Source organism: Mesoplodon mirus, assembly GCF_964341445.2.
Source record: "Mesoplodon mirus genome assembly, chromosome: X".
NCBI lineage: Eukaryota > Metazoa > Chordata > Mammalia > Artiodactyla > Ziphiidae > Mesoplodon > Mesoplodon mirus.
Genome location: NC_138981.1, coordinates 110,959,164 through 110,986,574, shown reverse-complemented (window position 1 = coordinate 110,986,574; position 27,411 = coordinate 110,959,164). Strand labels below are relative to the sequence as shown.

The window sequence follows — 27,411 nt, the reverse complement described above, 5'->3', positions numbered from 1 at the left end:
CTCATTGCAGCATGATTGTTAATCTCAAAAAAAAATGGAAGCAAATTAAATGTCCATCAGTAGGTGAATGAATAAATAAATCATGGTATTCATGACGTTGAATACTATTTTGAAATTAAAATGAATAGCTCAAGCTGCATGTATGAACAGAGTAAAATCTCAAAAATATAATGTTGAGCATAAAGAGAAAATTATAAAACATGTACAGTATATAAAGTCTGAAAATATTACCTGTTGCTTATGGCTACATACATACAATAGTAATAATATATAAAACATGAAAGGGCAGGATCATCACCAAATTCAAGAGAGGGAAAGGATTGAGACTGGGGAGGGGCATACAAGAAACATCAACTATATGTGAAATATTTCTTTCTTTTTTTTTTTTTGTGGTATGCAGGCCTCTCACTGTTGTGGCCTCTCCCGTTGCGGAGCACAGGCTCCAGAGGCGCAGGCTCAGCGGCCATGGCTCACAGGCCTAGCCGCTCTGTGGCACGTGGGATCTTCCCAGACCGGGGTGCAAACCCATGTCCCCTGCATCGGCAGGTGGACTCTCAACTACTGTGCCACCAGGGAAGCCCTGAAATATTTATTTCTTTAAACACAATCTGAAAGTGGATCTGGCCAGATCTGATAGAACTGGGTGGAGTGTACATATACTGGTTATGTTATTCCATGTACTTTCCTACATTTGAAAATGTTCGCAATCAATGAAAATGAAAAATAAAGAATTAATATAGAGGTGAGAGTTAGCAGTGTCAAATGCTGAAAACAGGACATGGAAAATGAAGATTGAGAGACTTTCTTTGGATGTGTCAAGGAATTCACTGGAGACCACAAAATAAGTGGTTTTGATAAGTGGTCAGTAAGAGGGTAGCAACAAGGTTACAGGGAATTGTGGAGAGATGATATCCTGAGGAAATGGAGACGAGAGACCACGTATTGAAGAAGTTTGGAAGTAAAAAGAAAAAATATATAATTTTAATTAAATTAGTTAGAAGGGTTGAACAGAAATTCTTGACAAAACATGAAGCCTCTTTAAAGCAAAGGAGAAGGAGCCAACGAAGAGGGGGACATTTAAGATACTAGAAGAGGGAGGCAGAAAGGTTGCAAGAAAAATCCCTTGGTGATTGGGAAGGACAAGGATCCAAGGTGCAGGTAGAGGAATTGACCTTAGAGAAGAGAGATTTCTTCCTCCAAGGCTCCAGTATCCCAGCACCTAAAACAGTGCCCAGCAGACAGTGGTGTACTCAAATATTTATTGTAAAGAATAAGAGGTTTTCAGGAATTCCCTGGTGGTCCGTGGTTGGGACTCCCCACTTTCACTGCCGAGGGCATGGGTTCAGTCCCTGGTTGGGGAAATAGGATCCCACAAGCCTCTCGGCAAAAAATAAAAAAATTAAAAAAATAAGACTTCTCTGGTGGCACAGTGGTTAAGAATCCACCTGCCAGTGCAGGTGACACGGGTTCAAGCCCTGGGCCAGGAAGATCCCACATGCCATGGAGCAACTAAGCCCGTGCACCACAACTACTGAGCTTGCGCTCTAGAGCCCGCGAGCCACAACTACTGAGCCCGCACGCCTAGAGCGGGTGCTCCGCAACAAGAGAAGCCACTACAATGAGAAGACCGCACACTGCAATGAAGAGTAGCCCCCGCTCGCCGCAACTAGAGAAAGCCCGTGTGCAGCAACGAAGACCCAATGCAGCCAATAAATAAATAAATAAATAAAATCTTAAAAAAAAAAAGAATAAGAAGTTGTGAAGAAATGGAAATATACCAAGGAGGTGTGGACATTAAAAACTGTGGTCTCTCACAAGGGAGATGATGATTTTCTCAAAAAAAAAAAAAAAGAAAAAAAAGAGTAATAAGTGGATGTATTAACAGTAATAACAGCAATAATAATCCTGGTGGCTTAACACTGTACTCATGTGACAGATACTCTTCTCATGGTTTCACATAAGTACTTTTACTTAATTATCACTAAATCCCTTTAAAGTAGTAATATTATTGTTTCCATTTTCAAGATAAGAAAACCGAGACTCAGAGAGGTTTAGCAACTTGCTCATTAGCTAATAGATGGCAGTATCAGGATTCAAACTTAGGTTTGTCTGACTCCAAAGCCCGAGCTTTTAATCCAACACATTATGGCATTCATTCAATATTAACAATCATAACAGTACGTTGTTTTATTTAGAACCCTCTATGTGCCAGGCACTATGGTAACTGCTCTACCTGAATGACCACATTTAATCTGATGAAATTTCCAATGAAATTGAAGTTGAGAGTAGAGGGTTTAGGAACTTTAACGAGGCAGAGGAGGAGGGAATAGTTACTGGTGGGGAGTGATAGCGAATCCAGAAAGGTTAATAAAGGTTTTAGAGCGACAGAAAGAGCCCAGTTGGAGACAGATGGTGTGGATTTCCATAGTGGTCCAAATCAGCATGAGTCTGTAACTGTCTCTGGCAATGCTTGGCAGATGGAAAGCAGGAGTAGGGAAAATATCCCAAGATGGTACATTAAGTTTGGGAATTAGTATAGCAGGCAGAGCAGAAGGTCATGGGGTGAGGGAGTCTGAAGTGGTGTTTAGGATATATTGAAATAGCTGACCCTGGAGTCAAAGTTGAGTAAAGATTTGTATCTACTCAGCCTAGGGCCAGCAGAGGGTGATGAAGGCAAGCTTGACTAATTTCATCATTTCCCTAGGCCTGCTCCTGCAGCAAATTGTTGTATAAACTTCAGGTTTATCTGAGAACCCTGCTTCTCCTTCATCTCTAATATCCAATAACTCAAGTTTTGTCAATTCTATAGTAAATTCCTTAAGGTATAGCTCTGATCATTCTCACTTATCATCATCAGATGGCATTTTGCCTAACTGAATAAAGATCTTATGTCCTATACTTGTATTGACATATAAGAGGCATCCAATGCAAAGAGTTAAATGGTCATTGAACAAAATTCAAATAAATGAAACTCTACCTTCGAGAAAGCCCAAGTCTCACCACTCACCATCACCACAACCACCCCCTCAAAACACACCAACGAGTAAATGGGTGTTCGGTGCCTGTCTTTTATCCGTTAAACAACTATAACTAAGTGTTTAGGACTTACAGGCTTTCTGGAGACAAAATTTAAAAGTGAGATCTTAAAAACAGACTATAAAATACTAAAAAAAATGAAAAACACAAAAATAATAAGTCAATTAAATGGACACAAAATATAACATTCTATCAAGTTTATTAATTGTAAATTTATTTTAAAAATCTATAGCCTTTGAAAATAATTTTTAGGCTGGATCTTCTCACTTCCAATTTCCAAGTATGCATAATGATTATGGAGAAATCACAGCCATTATAAATTAAATTAGTTATGCACGGACAAATAATTTCAAGAGCAAAATTACAAAAGCCCTTTCAAAAATTTATAGCAAAAATATAAATTTTTAATGCAGGACGGGGATGCATTTTAATATGATGTTGGCTGAAGCCTTCACCAGCAAGAGAGCGTAGGGCCTGCAAAGGTAAAAACTGGCCTGCCTAACACAGATGAGGCTAGGGAGGAAGATTCGAGTAGGTGAGTCAGCAGCCAGAGGCTGGAAGGCAGGCCGAGCCGAGGCATAAATGATTCATTGATTTTTAAATCCCCAGTAGTTGAAAAGCCTTGCTTTTCATAAACACAAATCCAACGTAGATATTGCTTTCCATGCAGAGCAGCATAACAAAGAGCTCATTTTTATTTATATATTTCCACTTATACTTTTCATTCCTTATGGAATTTGGGGTAAGACTTATGTGAAGGGGACAGGCACAGCAGACAGAGGAGGCCCTGAAGACCCTCCTCCTCCCCTCTACATCTCACCTTCCCTTAGCTACCTTATTCCTGCCCTGGTTAGTTTCTATTTTTTTCTTTTTTCTTTTGGCCATGCATCTCAGTTCCCTGACCAGGGACTGAACCCGGGCCACGGCAGTGAAAGTGCAGAATCCTAACCACTAGGCCACCAGGGAACTCCCATGCCCTGGTTACTTTCTTAATTCCCTTCACCCCCCTCCCCTAGTTCATTCTGCTTGACCAGGATCTCCTTTCTGCTTCACAAATCCCATAGCCAGGTCTGGCAGCACCCAGGCCTACTTTCCCTCAGAAATTGGAGTTGAAAAAAATTATTAAAAAGGGTTCTGTCCTGAACAAATCTTCCCAGATTTACCTCCCAAGTCTACTCTTCACAACGTTATGCTCTACCCAGCATTTCCCTTAGGAATTGAACAAGTGCAGTGGCTAGTGGCTGTCAGATGGGTGTGCTCATGACTCAGGTACTCTTTTGATCATCCAGCTGAATACTTCTAACTTGCCATCTCAGTCTTGACCTTTATAGAGTGTTAAATTATTTTTTACTGGTCATAAGCTGTTTGACATATATCCGCAAAGAATCAAAGGGATGCTGATGTTGAAATACAGACCGTAAAAATGATTAAAATTCTACAAATTCTCAAGGTGATACTCATCAGGCCCATAAGCTGCATTTATCTGATCAAAATTCTTACATAGTACATAAAGATTTCTCTAGTAATTTGAAAACCCTAAAAGAGAAAATAGAGTTATGGCTGAATTCAACTCAGTTTTTCGTTTATCAGGAATAAAAATTAGCCACATCTGCAAAGTAAAACCATCTCTCTAATATCATCATTTGGAGGTTAAACACAAAAATTATTAAAGTACTAAGCAAGCTGATATTTTTTAAAGCACAAAATTCAAGGATTCCAGCCAAGTCTTGAATGCAGTTTTTATCTATTTGTGGCATTTAATCTATACACTGATGGATCCAAGGGGTGATCTATAAAGATTACCCAAGCTCTCTTCTAACCTCAACCCTGTGACCTTTTGAGGCAGGATGTGACACAGGAGGCTGGTCTCAATTCCAATGCAGATGTCACAAAAGAAGGGCAGAACATACTCTTGGTTTTTAGGTTATTGTTTCATGTCTCGGTCCAGGGCGTAAGAGAGAAAGATTTGGGAAGAATACTCGCTGGGCAAGACGTGTTATGTTACTCACTCTATCCCTCCATCCTAAGAGCCTCAGAACTGAGAAGAAGGAGGCAAATAGGAAAAGAAAACTTAGAAGCTGGAGTCTTGTGGTTATGACAAGGGGAAGCAGCGCTGGGTGGCAGTAGGAACCAGGGTGATTAGAGCCCTGAAGCAGAGTTGGCCACCTTCACAGATGGCAGCAGGAATGGATGACAGGGTGACTGTACATCTCAGGGAAGGCCAGTGCAGAATATATCAAGAGCCTAAGAAGTGGACACCTCCTCCCTACCACTGCTATTTCAGTCTTACATAAACTCTGGAGTTCAAAATCAAGGTGAGGGTCATGAAGGAGGGAGGGAGGGTACTCCTAAATCTGACCGAGTTTAAATGTGAAATGACACACACACACAAACAACATCGAATTGTCTGAGTTTACATGGATTAGTCTAGATTGTTTTCTGCTCTCATGAAGAATGGTGCCTGTAGAAAGAAATTAAGTCCCAATATAGTCGGTGTAAACTCCATGATGGTGTCTGTCTTGCTATGGCTGTATACCTAGCACCTAGCACAGTAGTCATTCAATATAGGTATCTCTTGCAGAAAATAATGTATGATTCAGAATTTCCTAAATTTTCTAACATCGAAGGATGTTAAGCAGCAAAACAAGTTGGGAAATGCTGCTCTCATCAATTTGTCTAATTTCTTGATCACAAGCGATTCATTCTTCCTTACATCTCATTAAAGCTGTCTTTCCCCCAAACCTCCTTTGCAGCTGTACCTGCTGGAATCGTCACGATTCTTCAATGCTCATCTCAAATAGTCCTTCTTCTTTGAAGCTTTCCTCCCATTACCTCTCAGCTGGAAAAGAATGCTCCTTCTGAACAACAGTGGTTCTCTCTCTGTACCTCTTTATAGAATGTCTTGGAATTTCTCAAGGTCTGTTTTATATCGTATTGTTACAGAACAAATAAGCACACAGTGAGCTAGCACACGATGAGCTCTGATCATTCTTACCTTCACTCCCCCACCATCTCCTCAGTGCATTACAGTTATACTTTTTTCTTTCTTTCTTTTTTTTGCGGTACGCGGGCCTCTCACTGTTGTGGCCTCTCCCGTTGTGGAGCACAGGCTCCGGACGCGCAGGCCCAGCGGCCATGGCTCACGGGCCCAGCCGCTCCGTGGCATGTGGGATCTTCCTGGACCGGGGCACGAACCCGTGTCCCCTGCATCGGCAGGTGGACTCTCAACCACTGCGCCACCAGGGAAGCCCAACAGTTATACTTTTTAATGTAAATGTTTATAAAGCATTTATATTTTCCTATAGTATGTCTATTTTTACCTGCTTTTAATGTGCATAAAATACATATGTACAGTTTAACAAATTACTCTCAAGTGAATGCCCATGTAACCTCTAGCCAGGTCAAGAAACCAAACATTGTTGGCATTTTGGAAGACACCTCCAAACCAGGTGCCTCTGTCTCTGACCACCCCTTCTTCCACCACCCAGAATTAAACCAGTGTTAGTATTGAGCCAGCATACTCTCATGAGGTATAAAAGCTTCTATCCGATTGGATTTGAGTCATACCAGTTAAAATTTTTGAAGATCATACCTGGACATTACTATCTTGACTTCTGTGGTAATCATTTATTTGATTTTCTTTATAGTTTTGTCAATTATGAGTGCAGCCATAAATACTTTCGCCTATTTTTGAACTTTTAATGGATGGCATCATATAGTAGGCACTCTTTTATATCTTGCTTATTTCTCTTAATATTGTGTCATGCATGTAGATATATATTGCTGCCATTTTCATTGATGTATAATATTTCATCATGTGAATACATCACATTCATTCTCCTGCTGATGGACATTTGGGTGGTTTCCAGCATTTGGCTATTATAAACGAAAGTTGCTATGAATATTCTTGTACATAGATTTTGGTGTACATAAGAATGATTTTCTCTAGGGTATATTATCCTAGTGGAATTACTGGGTCAAAGGTGTCATAGGTTGGGCTCTCCAGAAGCAAAATCTGAGATGGGGTATTGAGTACAAGTTGTTTATTAGGACCAACACCCATGAAAGAAAGGCAGAAGAAGGAGGATTGGGCTGAGGGAGAAGGTGAACTGTGACACAGGTCTGACAAAGCTTGAGCCAACTTGGTGTGGAGCTTCAGAACAAGTAGTACCCATCAGTGTGCTCTGTGTCAGGCCTGGCTCATTGACACTCCTGCCTTGCTCATTCATCTTAGGAAGAGCCTGACCCTGGGCAAAGCAACTCTCTGCAGCTAAGGCAGACCTTCAAGGAGCTGGCAGCTGGAAGCTATCTGTTGATGGCATTCCCCATATCTGCACAGAATGTCCTTTCTTGAAGGAGAATCTGGGTGGCACATCTCCATTTCTCTACCATGATAGGGTACATGTGTGTTCAGCACTGGTAAATAATGCCAAACTGGTTTCCAAAGTGGTTATACAATTTACACTCTCACCCGTACTACATGAGAGTCCCCATTGCTATTGTTAATCTTTAAAAAATTTTAGCCATTGTAGTGGATGTGTAGCGGTATCTTATTGTGGTTTTAATTTGCATTTCCCTGATTACTATCAAGGTTAAACACCTACTCACATGTTTATTGCTTTGTTATGCCTCTTTTTTCCACTTGTGTTTGCTTTATCTTCCTTAGATAATGAGTTCTCTTTCAGGTAGGTTCAGCAAACACAGCTTGATGCCCATTTTTGTATGACCTCGACCTAAGAATTGTTTTTATATTTTTTAATTGTTGAAAAAGGCAAAACAGGAATAATATGTCATCACATGAAATTCAAATTTCAGTGTCCATAAATAAAGTTTTATTGGACCCCGGCCATGCTCATGATTTACCTATTGTCTATGGCTGCTTTCATGCTATAGCAGCAGAGTTTAATGGTTATAACAAAGACCTTTTGGCCCACAAAGCCTGAAATATTCACTATCTGGTCCTTTACAGAAAAGTTTGCTGAGCTCTGTTCTAAGTCACTGGTTCTAAAGTGTGGTCTCTGGACCAGCAGCATCAGCATCACCTGGGAACTTGTTAGAAAGGCAAATTCCTAGCCACACCCCAAACCCATCGATTCTGAAAGTCTGGGAGTGTGTCCAGCCATCTGTGTTTAACAAGCCCTCCAGGTGATGCTGTTGTGTTAATGTTTGAGACCACTGGTCTAGGCTCTAGATGAGCCTAATCCATTTTCTCTGCAAGTCATCATAGTCCTTGATATACTGTTTAACACAGAGTGGGTAAGCTGTAAAAGAGCCTTGAAAAGTGTTCTATAAATATATTATTATGAATATGAAATCTGTCCAAAATGGACACCTAGGGCAAAATTAAAAGAGGAAAAGTGGGAGAAACCACAGAGGGCAGCATAACACCTGAATGGTATGTGTGGAGGGTGGAAGACACAATGCCACTGGGGAGCCAGCCCCTGGACCCCCTTCCCTCCACCTCATTTCATGTGGCCTTTAAGCAAAGGTGAATCAGAAATGGTCCCTGTCCTCAAGGAGGTCATATTCTAAGCAGGGAGGTGTCCTGACCCTCTTCTCCCTCACTTACTGCCTTTTTCATAACTTACCTTTGAGGAAGTGTAATTGCACCAATTTGCTGACCCTAATAAATGATAACGAACAGAGAAAATCACTTGACAAACAACAATTCTGCCTTATCCCCAATTTAGTTTAGGACTTTAGTTCTGGACTTTCTCATATCCTGGCTTTTTCCTTGGCTCAGTCTGAAGCTCAAAGCATCACCCTGCTTTTCTTTTTGTTAACTACCATCCATTGAATTCATATTACATGCCAAGACCATGCTAAATGTTTTACGTATACTTTTACATTAAGCCCTCATAAAGCCACTTTGGGTTAGGTATTATATCCATTTTACAGCTGCAAATCTGAGGCTTAGAGAGGTTAAATAATTTGGTAGAATTCGAACTCCAAGTCTTTCCAACTCTAGAGCCCAAGCTGGTAATAATTGGCTATTCTGACTCTAATAATATTCACCATTTGGTTTTAGCAAATCCAATTCAGATTACTTAGCATGTGTTTCATGTTTTAGGGCTTGCATGGTGTGTGTAGAATTTCAGGGTGGGAAGTATTTTAAAAATCCGGCTATAACTTTTTCCTGAGCTAGGTTTTGTGTGATAACTTTTAGAAGTAAAAAAAAATTCTTTTACACGCAACTTAAAATGATAAAGTCAAAAAAAACCCACCAAAAAACAGTTCCTTAACCAGGTAACATTACTGTAAACAGCACAGTAATTTATATTTCTTCTGTTACATTACACATGAAATAACTGCGTTGTCTCTTCAGTATGAAGTAGTCCCTTTTTGACTTACCCTGTCCACTAGCTCCTACTCCTTCTGTTAGGGATTATTTCAACCTGTCCAGTTTTGAGCAATATTTTTTGATTCACTTGTGAAAATGTTATTTTTCTCTGTATTTTTAATTGAAGTATAATTGATTTACAATATTGTGTTAGTTTCAGGTGTACAGCAAAGTGATTCAGTTTTATATATATATATATATATATATATATGTTATTCATTATATAAGCATGAATACCTTCATGGAGGAAAATTAGGATTAGAAAAGCAAAAATAAGAAAAAAGCCACACATAATCCCACCACCTTGCTGTAACTACTGTTAACAGTTAGAGTGGAACCTTCCAGACTTTTCCTTTGTGGAAATCTACTTATGTAAATAATTTCTTTCTTTTTGCAAAAATGGGATCACTCTGTTTTCTTGCTTGCCTTTTTTTTCACTGAGCAATATATTAGAAGCATATTTCCATGTCATCAAATATATATTACATAATTGTTCATAATGACCACTTAGTATTCCATTTATGAATGTACTATACAATATTCTGCCAAACACTTCTTCTTGGACATCTAAGTTGTTAGGTTTTCCCCACTCCCTGACCTCTAACTGTCCTGAGTCCATTCCTGTTCCAAGAATTTACTTTGGGTACATGCAAGAATCCCAAGTTATTCTCCAACTTCCACTTTACAACAACTTTTACATGGAGCTAAAGAAATTATCTGGCTGTATATAAAACCAGAGCCTTAAGAGTGACAGTTTCTTCTAATAAACCCAGAGTGAACACCATGGAGACAATCGGTAGAAATATTTTTCAGTCATTTTCTCAACATAACTTCTACGGTCAAGGAGGAAGCCTTGTGAAGAACAGAATACTTAATAAAGGTGAGGTTTGGAGCCAGACAGTCTGGGATTTGAATCTGGCTTCTGTCATTCACCAGCTGTGGGACCTTAGATGAGTTGTTTAGACTCTCTAAGCCTCTGTTTTCTGATCTATAAAATAGGGATAATAATATTCATTTCATAAAATCACCAGGAGGATTAGCAATATCATATGTAAAGAACCTAGCACAGTGCCTGATACAATAGTGGGTACTCAAGAAACGGTAGACGTATACTAGCTATTACCATCACCTTTTCCTTAACATACGGAGCATCGAGGAAACAACACATTTGCAAAAATATCACTATCGGGACTTCCCTGGTGGTGCAGTGGTTAAGAATCCACCTGCCCATGCAGGGGACATGGATTCGAGCCCTGGTCCAGGAAGATCCCACATGTCACAGAGCAACTAAGTCCGTGAGCCACAACTACTGAAGCCCATGCGCCTAGAGCCGGTGCTCCGCAACAAGAGAAGCCACCACAATGAGAAGTACGCGCACCACAACAAAGAGTAGCCTCCGCTCGCCACAACTAGAGAAAGCCCGTGTGCAGCAACAAAGACCCAGTGCAGCCAAAAATAAATAAATAAAATAAATTTATTAAAAAAATTCTAAAACCAAAGTGTGCATGCATCACAAAATTTGTTTAAAAAAATGCCACTATCATAAATGTCTTTGACAAGAATGGTGGAGAAGCTCACTGATATGAACAGAATGGTCACTAGAGTGGTAAGCAAGATACTGTCACCAGAATCCTTTGTACCAGCTTCTGAAGAACATTGATCAGTGGGATCACAATGTGGTTTTTTTGTCGTACTGTGGTTTCAGTGATAAATTTCAGATACTGGATAGAGAAGGAACGCCCTTGACCTTGCTTTTATGAACGCCCTTGACCTTGCCTTTATGAACTTTATAAAAGTATTTAATACCACCACTGGACACGCATTCTGGTAGCTACTAAACAAGTTTGGCTATGTGAAAATGACTATTGGATAACTTCTACAATATTCACAATCTGCCAAATGGACGTATTGTCCTGTCCTGTAGACTAGGATTTGTTTTGAGGTTCCCAAATATGACCCCATGGTTCTCTATAAAAAAATTTTGCTTTGTTCTCCAACCTCAACGTTGCAGAGCAATTCAAGACCATTTCAAATGAAAAGACATAATTCGGGAAAGTAGTAGCAGACAGGGCAAGGTGTTGAGTAGGATCAGAAATGAGGTGACTCTTGCAGAACAAAGTCTACAGATCATGAATTTTAGGCAGATTTGCAAATAAGGATAGCACATGCTCTGTAAATAGCAGTTGTTGCCACAAGCCAAAGGGCAATATTTACATGAATCCAGTGGCAAGGTCTATGGACCAAGCATTGACCTTTCCAGCCAAACTTATACTTGGTAGCACTTTCAGCCACATCATCTTGAAAAGGAAGATGCATTATACATACAAGAAAAATTGCCAATGTATCCCCCAAATTAATTTCTAAATTCTTTTTTTGGAACTTGGAACACATGTTCCCACAGAAAAGGTGTTATGAAAGGATGTGAGTTTCCCAGATTTCCTCACAAAAGTGCATTTAGCCCACGATGTATCTGAAATACCATACATTGGCAATGAGAAATACAATAGGATAAAGTACCCTTGCAAGCAGGAACACATCAATACACAACGAATATTTCTTGAGTCTTTCTCCTTTGAAGCCTCAGGCAATGAAAGGGGACTTCTATCCTCCCACAGCTGCAGTTTGGTAATAAAGAACTCTTCCATTGCCCTCATCTGGAAGGGTCCTTCTCAAGTCAGGTGGATGCATGCATTGCAGCATCCTTCTCTTTCAGCGCTTCTTGAACTTTCCCACCAGACAACTCTGAATGACTGCAGAGACTGAACAGTTAGTGGGGAAGGGGTAGGATATCCAACTGGAAGTCTCAAGCTTTTATTTGGAGATACTTCAAACTCTGCAGTTCATTCCTTAATACATCTACACATTTTAATTTTAAAAAATTGTGTTTTGGGCTTCCCTGGTGGCACAGTGGTTAAGAATCCACCTGTCAATGCAGGGGACGCGGGTTCGAGCCCTGGTCCGGGAAGATCCCACATGCTGCGGAGCAGCTAAGCCCGTGTGCCACAACTGCTGAGCCTGAGCTCTGGAGCCTGCGTGCCACAGCTACTGAAGCTTGTGCGCCTAGAGCCCGTGCTCTGCAGCAGGAGAAGCCACCACCATGAGAAGCCCGCGCACCACAGCCAAGAGTGGCCCCTGCTCTCTGCAACCAGAGAAAGCCAGTGCACAGCAACGAAGACCCAATGCAGCCAAAAATAAATAAATAAATTTTAAAAAAATCATGTTTCAAATGACCTGTTAAGTGACTTAATTCCATTCCACTTTTGGACTAAAGTTGACGCTTCAGACATATGAACTATTTTTAATACTGAGACTCCGTATACCTGTTGGATAGTACACATGTGTACTTCAGGGTTAGAAACGTGGGCACTGGGGGCAAAATCTAAAGTAAATGAGAAGAATATAATGAAAGTAAAATCAGAGCAAAGCTAGAACCACCAGCCTCTCCTTTCCTCTCAGTGGCACACTCCTTCAATCTCCTGTCTTGCTCTTTGCCTCTTTTTCTCTGTTCAAAACCAGTCCCTGGACAGGATCTCACACTCATTCACACTAAGGTGTAAATTATCAAAAACAGCTAAAATCTCACAAGGTTTTTGCACATTAAGGAGTCACAGCTTTAAAACAAAAGGGAATTTAGCGTATTATCCCCAGGAAAAAGGGATATATTTGGGGGACAATTGTGTGCCTTCCTGCTCTTTGCAGAAATCACACTTGATTTCAGATTGGGAATTTAGGAAGGTGTGTTAAGGGAAATTAATCAAGATTTCTTTCCACTTTGGAAAATACTTGCTTCATTTTGGAAATTGTATGTTTTGTGATTGTTGTTTGGTATACTGTGTTTTATACGTTTTGCTATCTTTTGTCCCTATTGACTGAAATTTTAAGACTAAGATGTTAATCTTCCCGTTATTGATCAAAATAACTGGTGGGGAGAAATAGAAACAATAATATTTAATAACTGACATTTGCATACCCTTTATAAAATGCTTTTATATCCGTGATCATGCATATTATTGGTGTTGAATTACTACTAAATAACAACGGGGATACGAATAAAATACACAAAAAATCACAATAACTCAACCCAATTATTAGTATTAGGCACCTGAGTTGCCCGAGGTTCTGTGGGGACCTTGACCTTGATCCCCAGGACTTTTAAAATTCAGTGGTGAAGGCAAAAGAAGGGCTCCTGCACATTGGCCATCCGAGAGGTATCAGACTTGAAAACAGAGCGAATATACGTAAAACCCGGGTCACGCTTTGCCTTGTAAGTGAATGTTTGCAGCTGCAATCTAGAGATTGAAGGAGTGCTTGTTCTTCTGCAGAATTTACGAAGGTGGGAAGAGCACCACCAGTCTCCCTTTGGGGACCTGGGAAAGGGAAGTCCCCAGAGGGGTTCTGGGCTTTGCAAATGGTGAAACAGACCTTCTACAGTACAGTTATAAGCAGAGGAAAAGTTCTTTGTGCAAGAAGGGGAGAGCGCCCCGAGGTACAAAGAGCAGATTTAAGGGGAAGAGGATTCTTTCTGCACACATCTGCGAGGGGAGCTGAGGCTGACTGTTGGGGGCGTGTGGGGAAGGAGATTTTTAGGGGGCTGCGGGCTGTGGGTTCCCGCCTGCACCCCTGTCCGCGCCCCACGCTCAGGCAACAGTTGGTCGTGTGGTGCCGGCCCGGTCTCCGGGTGGGGAGGGGGAGTCTCGCGATCGTTGAGGGGGGGGTGGAGGAAGGGGGGAGGGTGACGGGGGGAGGCCGTGACGTAGGGTGGGTGGACGGAAGTGGGGCAGGGTTGAGGGTTATTTAAAGAAGGGGGGCCCGAGTGAAGGGGTTGGAAGCCCGTGATTCCCCACCCTTGCTCCATCTAGCTCTTTCCAGTGCAGCCACTGCCGCCGCCCAGGAGCCCTCGTCCCCTTGCTCGTCCCCCTCCTTGTTCCCGCTCCAACGCCATGGAGCCGGACACCGCCGCAGTGGCAGCCACCGTGGCAGCCTCTGATGCGACCGCCACGGTCGTGGTCATAGAGGACGAGCAGCCGGGGCCGTCCACCTCTAAGGAGGAGGGAGCGGCCGCCGCGGCCACCGAAGCCACCGTGGCCAAGGAGAAGGGCGAGAAGAAGAAGGAGGTAAATAGGAAGGGGGTGTGTGTGCGGTGGACAAATCTTGCGCCGGGCCCCTCCGAGGGGCCGAAACCCTGACCTTTGGGCGCCGACAGGTACCCGCGGAGCTCGGCTGGGCTGGGGGCGGCGGGCGCGCGGGGTGGGGGCGGCGGAACAGTCTAGCATTCGCTCCCCTCCCCCTTCCCTTTACGCCTCCTGGAGGCCGGGGGCGGGGCGCGGGCGCGGCGCGGGGCGGCGGGTGCCCGTTATCCCGGGACTTGGGGGCTGGGGAGCCCCTCCACAGCCCCCGGCCCGCCTCGCGTTCCCGGAACTGGGGTAACGGGGTGGGGGATGGGGCCGTGCAGGAAAAAGCCTCCGCCTCTCCCTCTCCTCTCGCTCGCTCCCTCTCCCCCCCCCTTCCCGTCGGCCTCTGCCTGGGAAATCTGGGCCCTTCAATCCCACACTCGCGCAAAAGGGGTTTTGCTGGGGGCTTATTTTTTGAAATTTGAATTTCCAGGTGCCGGTGGTTGGAAGGCGGAGGACGATAGGAGAGACTTTTATTTCTTTGATTGGCAATGTCGGCCCCTTGGGTGGCAGGGAAAAAAAAAATCATCCCTTGTTCGTTTGGTCCCCGCCTGCTGAGTTAGGCGGGGGTGTCACCCCGAGAAAATGAGCTCTCAGCGTTGTACCCCCGCCTCCTCCCAATCCAAACCCCAGACTGAGGCACGGTGGACGCTGGCTTAGGAAAATTTCCAACGTGTGCACCCTCACCCTCTCCTGCCCCGCCCCCGACGGTATAGTGTTTCACTCCAGGGCCACCCAAATGGTCCCCCAATCCGGCCCCAAGCCTTCCAGGCTTCCGCCTCCCTTTCCTAGTGGGCGCTGCTGGCTCCTGGACACACGCAGGTTTTTAAAAAAAATTTTTTTTAAACTCAGCGTCGCCAGGATGAACTGCTGCTAATGTACATAAGGGGACGGCTCTGACACCTAGTAAAGCCAGATCCAGAAAAATATGTATTATCTCCATAAGGCATATTTCATATGGGCCGAGACGTGCAAATAAAACTATGAAACTCGTTGAAAAAATTGAGATTAAAAAATAGGATGGGGCATAAGGATTTTTGATGTATAATAAAATTGTGGAACGGATCGTTTATGGCTGGATTTTTTTCCGTTTACGAGTATACATATCGCAATTTAAAAAAAGGTAGGTAATTAAAATTATGCTTTAGAGATCTCCAGTGGCTTTGTCTGGATCATTATATGGTACTATATGACCAAATTAAAAGCTATTGAGGGAAATTAACACCTTTCGCCGCGAATTAGAGTAATTTTAAATTCAGCAGTTGCTTCAGTTGACATATTTTACGGTTACAAGGTTGACTAAACAGAAAGACGATTGTAGTGCTAAGTGAAAACCATAGAAAACATACGCATATTAGGATCTATGTGGTACTTGGATTGGTAAGACAATATCGATGATTAAAGCTGGGCCAAATACCAAGCATCAATATAAATCAATGTTGGGAAATTCAGGAGTGCGTCTAGGTGCCTTTTATTCCCTAGATTGGGTAAATGTAAGTGCTCCGCCGTCTTTTGTATGGCAGTAAAGGTTGTTGAATTTCCAGGGTGTATAAATTTTTTGAATTGTGAAGAGACTGGGAATCAATAAAAAACCTGTATAATCACTGAGAGTTGATGCATATATATTACTACAACTCTGTGGCCTGATCAGAAATTGCACTAATAGTATCTCATTTGTCCGCTCAGCGTAGGGAAATGAGGTGCTGCCTGGAAGGAACTTTCTGGATATCTGAAGTTTACTGATTTAGTCACTACATCTTTTTAAATTTTTCCTTAAGAATCTGAGTAGTACCAAAACATCTACTTAAGTGCTTTCATTTGTACCATTGCTTCAAATAAAGTAAATCGGTACCTCCCTCCAATCTAAATATTTACACACTGCCTTGATGCCTTAAATGGTGTCCTAAAAGTGCAGATTAAATACCTTTTTCTCATGTCCGCCAGTTATTGTACTCTGACAGTGATACAAAGGCATTTGAGACCTAGGAGGTTGTTTCCCCTCAATTAAATAACCACCTCCCAGACACTTCAGTATTGTGTTGATTTTTTTCATAATTTTTCAGTCTCGTTCCTCAATTGTAAGGTTAACTATCACTTTTTAGACACTTCATCTACTTTCATCAGAAAGAATGGGTTTATGATAAAGGACATAGATGTAACAAAACCTTTCATTTAAAACAATTGTAAAATACAAAAATACAAGGGATCCAGCGGGGAGAGGGAGATAACCTGAACACCAAGCAAAGGGCTGTTACTGCAATGGAACTTAAGTTTTAGTCCTGTGCTTCTGCCATCCTTTCTTGCTGTTGCCAGTGTGCCTTCTTCTACTGGTCGTTCCCAAGTCATTTGCTGCTGCTTTTATTCTCTGTAGAATGGGAAGCCAGATTATCAAACTTGCTGGAATTGCGTATCAAATAAAAGAAAGTAGGCTCGGAACGAGAGCATTTTCGTGATGCATAAAGTAGATGAGAGTGGATTATCTTGTGACATTTAGCTACAGAAGGGTATTTTTGCTTACCTTCTGGTTCTTGAACTTCCTTGGTTTAAGTGACAGTTGGATAACCTAATGCTGTGAAAATTAGAGTTGGTATTTTTGGTAATGAAAATGTCAAGAAAAAGGTCATGGTCTTTAAGACAGGGCATCTTGGTGACCTTGTGCTGCATTCTCATGGCATCTAGACTACCAGATGATAAAATCCATAAGGGGGCTTCCCTGGTGGCGCAGTGGTTGAGAGTCCGCCTGCCGATGCAGGGGACACGGGTTCGTGCCCCGGTCTGGGAAGATCCCACATGCCGCGGAGTGGCTGGGCCCGTGAGCCATGGCCGCTGAGCCTGCGCGTCCGGAGCCTGTGCTTCGCAACGGGAGAGGCCACAACAGTGAGAGGCCCGCGTACCGCAAAAAAAAAAAAAAAAATCCATAAGGAATTCATTAGAATATCGTAGTCACCTTTTATCTTTTCTTGTATGAGAGGGTTTATTTGTGAAAACATATACAGACACAAATGGAAAGGTTTAGAAGGTAGGTATTTTAAAATTTGTTGTGGAAGATAGTGCCAATTAAGTAATTACCTACAGCTTTTAATGGCAATGCTCAAGGTTAGGAATTTTAATTAGCATATAATTAAAATTTTATGGTATTCTACCACAAGGTAAGCAAAAAAGTAAAGAGTAAAATGTTTTTCTAATATTAAAGCTTTAATTTTCTATAAGTGAAATTTGTATCCCACATTATTAGTTATATACTTGTGTATATGAGGGAAAGTAATTTTGAAACTTGAAAACTAGATTTCATTTAGCTTTTCAGGGAGTGATAAAGGTGTGGATTTTGTTATCAAATTTTCCTTGTTGCATTGAAAATAAAATAGGGTCTCTAGTGTATGTGACAGTTTGAAAGTGTGGTATTGAGGGCATTTTAGTAGTTTCTATTCTCATCCATCCAGAATTACATTCAGAACATCCCACATACATACATATGAGATGCTGTAAATCAAGGTGGCTGTTATCTGGGCTAAGAATAACTGAACAATATCTGATCAGTGCTCCAAAGGAGAACCCTGACCAGGGTCAGATTCCATAATCTTAGTCTGGATTTCCTCAAAATAGAAATTTTAGTAAATGTTAGAAAACATTAACTACTGAAGCCATGTTTTTCTTATGTTTAAGATCACATTCTTCTGTTGATTTATGACCTAAGTTTTCAGGAACAGGCTGTCAAAAGCCATGCTCAAATGGACATAATTTCTTTAGTTTTCACAAACAGATTTGTGTTTTGATTTTGCAGTCTGTGTTAAAACTGGAATACTCTCCACTTTGGTGCTAATGGGTAGATTTGTGTTTTTATTATTTTACTTCTTGATTTCTTACAGGGAAGGAGGTGTATTCTACATATCTACTTATATTTACAAGTACCAGCTTTGTCTTTATAAAGGATAGGATGTATGAGATAACCCCCTAGATAATTTCAGTATTTTAAAGTAGCTGATTTATATTACTTTTCACTAAATTACAGTTTTTTAAAATATCAAAGGTTAATAGTTAATAGGTTAATAGCCCTGAGAAACTGCTTCTACAAAATATTCGTGTTTATAAATAGTTTTAAAAGGTTTTCTTTCCAGTAGGAGAAAATTAACATAAACCAAAAGTTTGAAACTGTACTATTTCATTATTTTAAATATAAATGATTGCATTGCAGTACATAAAACAGTTTAAATGTTCTAATTAGGATATAAAACAATATTAAAAAATCATATCTTTTCAGGAACAGAAACCACAGTTTTTTCTTCTGAAAGTTTGGCTTGTTACATAAAGAAGTGTTTCTGAGAATTAATATTTACTTTCCTTGAATTCTTTGGTTTGTGGTTGATAATAGTCTAGATTTAAAATCTCCTATTTGCCGGTTATACACTTTCTTACACTTTAAATTAGACAGTAGGTGAAAAGGCTCATTTTCCCACCTTTTGGTTTTTATTTTAATTAATGTTATTTCTCTGGCTTTCACAATTCTTTGGATTTTTTTTTAATTGGACCTCAGGTGCACAGAACTGGATTAATCATAAGCCCTGTTCATGGCATGCTCTCATCATTGGTCCAGGCGTGGCCCATGTTGATTTATTTATTTAGTATTTAATTACTTTTTACTTTCTTCAAATGAGAATGTTGACCTTGCTTTGCAATTTGATGATTTATTTTCTTTGAAATTCTAGAAAGTCCTTTCTCCATTTCAACTCAAACTTGCTGCTAAAGCTTCTAAATCTGAAAAGGAAATGGATCCAGAATATGAAGAGAAAATGGTAAATATGTTCTTGGCTAGGATAGTGAATACAGTAGTTGATTTGTATAGAGGACATGTGAAAGATTAAAAAAATATGTGTTTATATAATGAATACAGAATCTTAGGTTTTAGAACTGAAAAGTAATTTAATATATCATCCACCATAATAGATTTTTGTTGGATAAATGAATCTCCTCATTTTCGGATGAGGAAATAGAGTATCAGAGAAATGATATGGAACAGTTGGGACTGGAAGGCACATCTCTTCACTTTTGTTTAGCACTCTTTACCCTATAATAGGGTGTTTTACGCTAGAAATATTTTATCCACGAAGTGAAAATGTAAGTGGCAATATCAATATGGCTGAGAGAAAGCAGGTCACAAAACCAGCCTGGTATTTTCTTCTCCCTCCCTCCTTGCTCTGGATATGTGAATGAGTGCTACACGTTATGAAACATGTAATATGGTAATACACTTTCCTGAGGGAAGGCTATTTGCCCAATGTATGAAAATATTACATGCTTAAGCAGTATAACCGTAATTACACCCACCTATGGCTTTGCTCTACATTTAATTATTTAATTTTTAGTCACTAAAACCCATATTTTAGCTTTAATTTTAACTAGACTTTTATGCCCTGGGATCTTTCAAAACCAGTGAACTTGGTTAACTGAAAAGAGAAATTAATAGGCAGTTAAAACTGATTTTTTTTTGTCAAGGGGTTGTTTTTGAAGTAATATTATAAAAATTAGTAGAGATGAAGTACATTTTTTGGTTGTTCATGGTGATTTTACAAAACTCCATGCCTTAATGTTTAAGGCCACATCTAACGTAGACAGTTAATGTTTTAACAACTCTAAAAACAACATTCCAGTGAGGATAACATAAAATGGAAAGGTCTTGGCCTCCTTCCAGCTACTGGTCTGAATGTATTTGTCTAATTCTTATATTTATGTTAATGAATTCTTGTAAGATTCTGATGTTATTAATTATGCATCCTTCATTGGTAATCAAATGTTCTCTACCCTGTGGTCAGAAAGTGACTGGGAATTAAAAAATCACCTTCGCTTTTTTCTTTATCTTGATCTTTTAAGATTTTTTTAGTGAAAAAAAAGTTTTATTGCATTTATTGGTATAAGCTATATGACCTTTTAAAATGTATTGAGAAATTATATATCGATGTTTCTTTCTTTCTTTCTTTCTTTAACATCTTTATTGGAGTGTAATTGCTTTACGATGGTGTGTTAGTTTCTGCTGTATAACAAAGTGAATCAGCTATACGTGTACATATATCCTCATATCTCCTCCCTCTTGCGTCTCCCTCCCACCCTCCCTATCCCACCCCTCTAGGTGGTCACAAAGCACAGAGCTGATCTCCCTGTGCTATGTGGCTGCTTCCCACTAGCTCTCTATTTTACATTTGGTCGATTTTTAATTGTTAACATATATCAACTATTTCACTTATATATGTGTGCGTGTATATTTTTTCTCCAAATCCTCACTTTCGGGAGAAACTTTATATACTCTTAGCATAAAACACAATTTTCCAGATCACTGTACTTGAAGAGAGAAATGTATTGTACCATGGCATTGAAAGTATTTTGAGACAAGATGACACTGTATTCTAAGGTTTAAATTGTTTCTAGATGAAGCTTGAAAATTCTTGGTTGACTTTCCAAACCATTCAGGATTTGCCTTTTGACCCCAATTCTTTAAGCAGAGTACTTCTTATTGAGGCATTTATTAAGTCTGTCGGATCACTTGGCTTCTACTCAAACCATCTGAAAATTCCATTTTCAAATTCTGCTACTTCCTGGCTGTGGGAACTTGGGCAAGTTACTTACCCTCTCTGTGCCTCAGTTTTATCATGAGTAAAATGGGGATAATACTAGTACCTACCTCATAGGTTTATTAAGAGAATTAAATGGGTTAGTATGTTTAAAGTGCTTAGAACATAGTACAAATTAAGTGCAATATAAGTATTTGTTAAATTTTGAATGAACACAAAAGGAAATCATTACTTTTTCTTTTGTCTTGTAAATTAGAAAGCAGATCGAGCGAAGAGATTTGAATTTTTACTGAAGCAGACAGAACTTTTTGCACATTTCATTCAACCTTCAGCACAGAAATCTCCAACATCTCCTCTGAACATGAAATTGGGACGGCCTCGAATAAAGAAAGATGACAAGCAGAGCTTAATTTCTGTTGGAGAGTATGTTGGCATCTGTCTCTCTACTTTCTTCCCTCTCTCCTTCCCTCCCTTCCTCCTGCCCTCCTTCTACTTCCCTTCATACTTCCCTTCCTTCTTCACTTATTCAGTGTGATTTTATATTCAAAAAATATGGTTATCATCAGTGTAAGTATGTTTTGGAGGCAACAATATTTCTTATCTCAGTAGAAGTCAATCAGTAAAAATGTAGGCTGGTTCTACCAACTTCTAAGCAAGACTCTAGATAACCTTTGTTTTTCATAAAAGATATTAACAGTGTATACTGACTTAATTGACACCTTAGCATTTGGGTTGAATACGAAGGTATTTCTTTTTTCATTTCAGCTACCGTCACAGGCGCACAGAACAAGAAGAAGATGAAGAGCTGCTCTCAGAGAGTCGGAAAACATCTAACGTGTGTGTTAGATTTGAGGTGTCACCTTCATGTAAGTACTTGATCATGTTGGTGTTTTTTGTTTTCAGTTTAGTTTTAGAAAATTTTACTTGGTTGTATTAATGAAATTATGAGAGCCTTGATTTTGTTTTTTCAGATGTGAAAGGAGGACCACTGAGAGATTATCAGATTCGAGGACTGAACTGGTTGATCTCTTTGTATGAAAATGGAGTCAATGGTATTTTGGCTGATGAAATGGTAAGGAGTTGGTAGCTAAAAACACATTCTCAGTTATCAGTAATTTTATGTAAATTTGAAATACCTGAGCTGAACTTCCCCCCTGGGGTTTGGAGGCTAATTGTTTTATTTAGTTATAACATAAAAGGCATTTGTGAAGTCTAGAATTGTTTCTTTAAGTAATCTCTAGAACATATACTTTCACAGGCCACAAAATTCTTATTGAAATTTTCTCAGATGGTATAAAAAAAACCTCCTTGTACTTTTGTTGATGTTTGCACTGTGGCCTCCAGGAAGCTCAGAGCCCTAGTGAATACCAAAATGGAGCATCTATGTAACTTTTAATGGTCTGCCCATTGTGTCCTTTGTGCCTTTTCCTATTCTTTCGCTTTTAGCCTTACTTTCCTTGGCCCCTCTTTATTTCTTTTTGACCATTAATTTATGTTCCATGTTTTCATTGTAGGCTACCTGAAATCCTTTTGGGAATGAGGTGGGGATAGAAACCAAACGCTAAATGAATGAATGTATGCATGAGTGAATGTAAATGCCTCCATGTGTGATCAAAGAAAGTGTGAGGAACAAATAAGTGAAGAGCATTGTTGAGTCTTGACAGTAGAGTGCCAGCTGGGAGTCAGGAAATGATCTAAGGAATGATGGACATGAAGTTGTCCCTCCATATCCGAGGGATATTGGTTCTGTGACTCCCGGGGATACCAAAATCCATGGAAGCTCAAGTCCTTATATGAAATGGCATAGTACAGTTGGGTGCTCTGTATCCGCGGTTTGCCATCCGCAGATTTTGATCTCTGGTTGGTTAAATACCTGATGTGAAACCTGTGGATTTTGAGGGCAGACTGTGTAAAAAAAAAAAACCAAAGAGAAAAAGTAAGACCATTTAAGATGCTAATTCATCAGGTCAGAGGAGTATATGAAGACCTGGTTTAGCATTTTAAGATGAAATGAATAAGGTGGGATTTAAGAGAGGGCAGTGATACTCATATATGTGACTCTGGAGCCATATTTGCAATCACATATCCATATGGGCCACATGACTATTGATGCTCTATAGCTTGTAGTGTAGTAGTCAGTCCCATAGGTACTCATCCCTGGCTAAGCAACTGTTAGGTGTGTGGCAAATCCTTTAAATCAAGGGTCTGTAGCTCCTTATATTTAGTATTCTGGGTTGGAAACTACAGTCAGCTTAGACAGGGAGGAGCTTAGTTAATTGGACAACAGAAAGATCAGGATTTGCCTCAAGCTCCTCTTGGCTGCAGCCTGTCTAAAGATCCTTCATATTGAATTTATGCTGACACCAGCTATGTTTTAATTACTAAAAAGGGGAAAGATACTTCGAGTATAGAAAATATGGAAAAAAACTGAGAAAAAATTAAAAGTAAGTTATAATTTTGTTACCTCGAAATAACCATAGTTAACATTTTGGCATATTTCTTTTTAGTCTTTTTCCTCTGGTTGTATTTATTTTGCATAGTTGAGATCGTATTATATATGATTTGGTATTCTGATTTCTTCACATTCATACATATTTTCCACATAATTAAAACATTTTGGTAAAAATAATTGTTAATTACTGCATAATAATTAATCCTAGGGAGGTTCCATAATTTTATTCATTTCCTCCCTTATTGCTGGTCATATGGATTAGTTGATAGTATATATTATATATATGTGTATAGTATATGTTGATTGATATATATGTATATATTTGATGTATAATAATACTGTTATGAGAACCCTTGTAATTTAGTTTTTCTGCACCTCTCAAATTATTTCCATAGGATTTCTAGAAGTGGACTTACTTGGTTAAGGAGTATAAACATTTTAAGATTTTAATGCATAACATCCATAAAACTCATCTCATAAGTGAACTATCAGATAGGATAAATGCTATAAAAATTGCTTTCAGCTTAGGTTTATAAAATAAATGTATACCCTGTATAGAGATAAAGCCAGAAACTGTTTTGAAAGGTCATACAGCATAGGACATAGTTCCCTTTCCCATAGGTTAGGTAGTGGATTCATGGGTGTTCAGTATATTATTTTTTTTAAAAGTCCACTGAACTAGGTGATCTCTAGGGTCCTTTCTGGCTGCAAAGTTCATTTATGTTCTGTTCTTTTATGATTCCTTAGGTCTTCAAGGGTGTGAGATGCAAGTGTAGAGCTACATGCCCCTTGAAATGCATAGTCTGAATATTTCATGTCTGGGCTGTAATAATGTTGGGGTCAATGGGAAAGAAAGACCAGTATCTAAGCAGGCTAATAAAGGAAATGTGTCTTTGTGAAATACACGAAATTCCTAATTTTGCAAACTAGTAGAAAAAATAATATAGGTTGCTTGCTCCTTTAGGAGTAAAATTCTCCTAAATAGAAAATTGCTTTGTTGAGCAACTTTCTAACTGCAAGTTCTTAGCTTCTTTTTGTGCTCAGGGTAAGTATTGAATTGGAATGGTTATTCATTAAAAAAAAAGTCTTTTAACTTTTCCCTATGTGAGATAGTTGGCAAATATCTTTTGTGAAGTTGCTACTAACAAATGTTTCACTAAATAAAAAACGTTTATGGATTTTTTTTTCCTTGTGATGATAATGCAGGGTCTTGGTAAGACTTTACAGACAATTGCTTTGCTTGGTTACCTGAAACATTACCGAAACATTCCTGGACCTCACATGGTTTTAGTTCCAAAGTCGACTTTACACAACTGGATGAATGAATTTAAGCGATGGGTCCCATCTCTTCGTGTTATTTGTTTCGTTGGAGACAAGGATGCGAGAGTAAGTGAGAAACAGGTTTAAAAAGGCAATCAAGGAAAACATCATTTCTGGGGTTAAGTTTTGTTTTGTTTTTTTTGCGGTACACTGGCCTCTCACTGTTGTGGCCTCTTCCATTGTGGAGCACAGCCTCCAGACGCGCAGGCTCAGCGGCCATGGCTCACGGGCCCAGCCCCTCCGCGGCATGTGGGATCTTCCTGGACCAGGGCACAAACCTGTGTCCCCTGCATCGGCAGGCGGACTCTCAACCACTGCGCCACCAGGGAAGCCCCTGGGGTTAAGTTTTATTGCTATAAAAGACATTCAAGTTGACTGCTACTACTAAATATCACTTAAGTTGTGCTTACTCTTTGTTAGGCTCTTTTATAAGTGCATTTTATATATTAATTAAGCTAATTCTCACAACACTCCTGTGAGGTAGATGTGTTACCTATTCATAACAGAAAATCCATTATTATGCTTATTGGCATTTACTTTTAACTAGCTCATTAACCTAAGCATTTTGAATTGCACTTTTAAGTGATTTTTTATTTAAAAAATCTTACTTTATTGACAGTATATCTTAGCGATTCTATCGTTTGTGCTGTTTTGATGCCAGAAATGTATCAATTTGCATTTCAATTTTTTTGTTTAAATTTTTTACTTTTGACTTTGACTTGTTTACATGCATACATGCACATGCACACACACATGAATGGAACTTTTTCTCTTTGTACAGAGAGCGTTGTGTTTTGTGTTTATTCATAGACACAGCTTTCAGTTTTGATCTTTGAATTGAAAAATACATGTGTGCATACATTCTTAGATAATATCAGAAATTCTGGGCTCTTGTTTAAAGTAGCTATTTGTCAATCTAGTAGGCTACAATTATTTTAGGACTGTTGAATTAATCTAAAAATAATGAATTATGCAAAAATACCAAAATGGATAATCAGCTTAGAAAGCATATTATTAAAGTTGGTCTTTATTTTGCCTCGAGAGAACATAGTTTAGAGTAAAGATTTATTCTATTTTACATATTTAGATAGGTTATCAAAAGATATCCTCAAAAGAATGGTAGCATAATGAATTATGTGATTTTATTCTTATCATTTTGCTTGAAGAAAAATTACTTAAAGTTATTTAAATTTAACTTATAAATAAATTAAATATTGAAATACTGAGCTCATAAATGTAGAATTACAGGCTTGATTCTTCCCTATGCCTAATATTTCGCAGTAGCAAATTAGTCACTTAGAAATCTTTCTGATTGCTGCTATTATATAATGTAATACCATTTCTTATAAAATTTTGTATTTCTAAAGTATTGATTTGTTTTGCTGAAATTATTCGTTTTATGTATGTATGTATGTATGTATGTATGTATTTATTTTTGGCTGTGTTGGGTCTTCGTTGATGTGTGCAGGCTTTCTCTAGTTGCAGTGAGCAGGACTGCTCTTTGTTGCAGTGCGGGGGCTTCTCATTGCAGTGGCTTCTCTTGTTGCAGAGCATGGGCTCTAGGCGCGCGGGCTTCAGTAGCTGTGGCTCGCGAGCTCTAGGGCGCAGGCTCAGTAGTTGTAACACATGGGCTTAGTTGCTCCGCGCCATGTGGGACCTTCCCAGACCAGGGCTCGAACCCATGTCCCCTGCATTGGCAGGCAGATTCTTAACCACTGCGCCACCAGGGATGTCCCTGAAATTATTCTTGAAGGTCATAGATATTGAGAAATATCTAGCTTGTGTTGTCATCATGTCTCAGTAAAAATGTATGTCAGTGGTTTTCGACTATATTATGTGGAATCCAAGGGTTTCATGAAGTGTCTCTGGGAGTTTTCAAGAAAGGGTGGATGTATTTAATTGGTGACTGCCCTATCTCTACCCCATGGGAGGTTGAAATTCTTCTAGACACTTCAAAAACTTCTTAATCATGAAAACTAACCTTCAAAGTCAATGTTTTGCAAATTGCCACTCATTAATGGGTTGGGGTTCAGTTTAGTGGGTGGTGACAACAATTTTTTAAAACCTTGAGATAGAACAGAGTAGAAAGTAGCATTGAGGATATGTATTGCTTCTTTCTGTATACACGCCCTCAAACATGTATGTATATACTGGATTGCGACCTAAAATACTATTTTACTGTGGGCCATGGTCAAAGAGTTTGAGAACCAGTAATTGTTAATTACATAAATAATTAATGTGCCATATGCAACACTTAAAGATTGATGTCGTTATGTGTAGAGAAAATCCAGATCATTATTTATCGACAGATTTGAACCTTTATACCACATGGGATAGATATATTGGATCTTTATATTTTCCTGGCCTTCTGTAAACACTTTATGAGGTCAGTATTTTGGTAATAAAGTATTTGATGTAGGCTACAGTAGGTATTTAATTGAGGTAGGAAATTATTAGAGAAAATCCTGATCCTGTTTGAAGCTAATGTAGTCCTGAAGTATTTAGAGGTATGATTCCTAAACATAGTTTTTG

At 39.5% G+C, this 27,411-nt stretch overlaps 1 protein-coding gene across 8 annotated transcripts in view; it reads left to right on the top strand.

Moving 5' to 3' along the window:
* The first annotated feature begins 14,163 nt into the window (after positions 1-14,163).
* Positions 14,164-27,411, top strand: part of SMARCA1 (SNF2 related chromatin remodeling ATPase 1) — a 150,076-nt gene continuing 136,828 nt past the window's right edge. For all 8 annotated transcript variants that reach the window (XM_082609584.1, XM_082609583.1, XM_082609586.1 and 5 more), the window contains exons 1-6: positions 14,164-14,490; positions 19,251-19,337; positions 21,364-21,530; positions 21,873-21,973; positions 22,079-22,179; positions 24,766-24,945. In XM_082609584.1, coding sequence (XP_082465710.1) covers positions 14,317-14,490; positions 19,251-19,337; positions 21,364-21,530; positions 21,873-21,973; positions 22,079-22,179; positions 24,766-24,945 — 810 coding nt within the window. In that variant the 5' untranslated portion in view covers positions 14,164-14,316. The remainder of the gene's footprint in view (positions 14,491-19,250; positions 19,338-21,363; positions 21,531-21,872; positions 21,974-22,078; positions 22,180-24,765; positions 24,946-27,411) is intronic.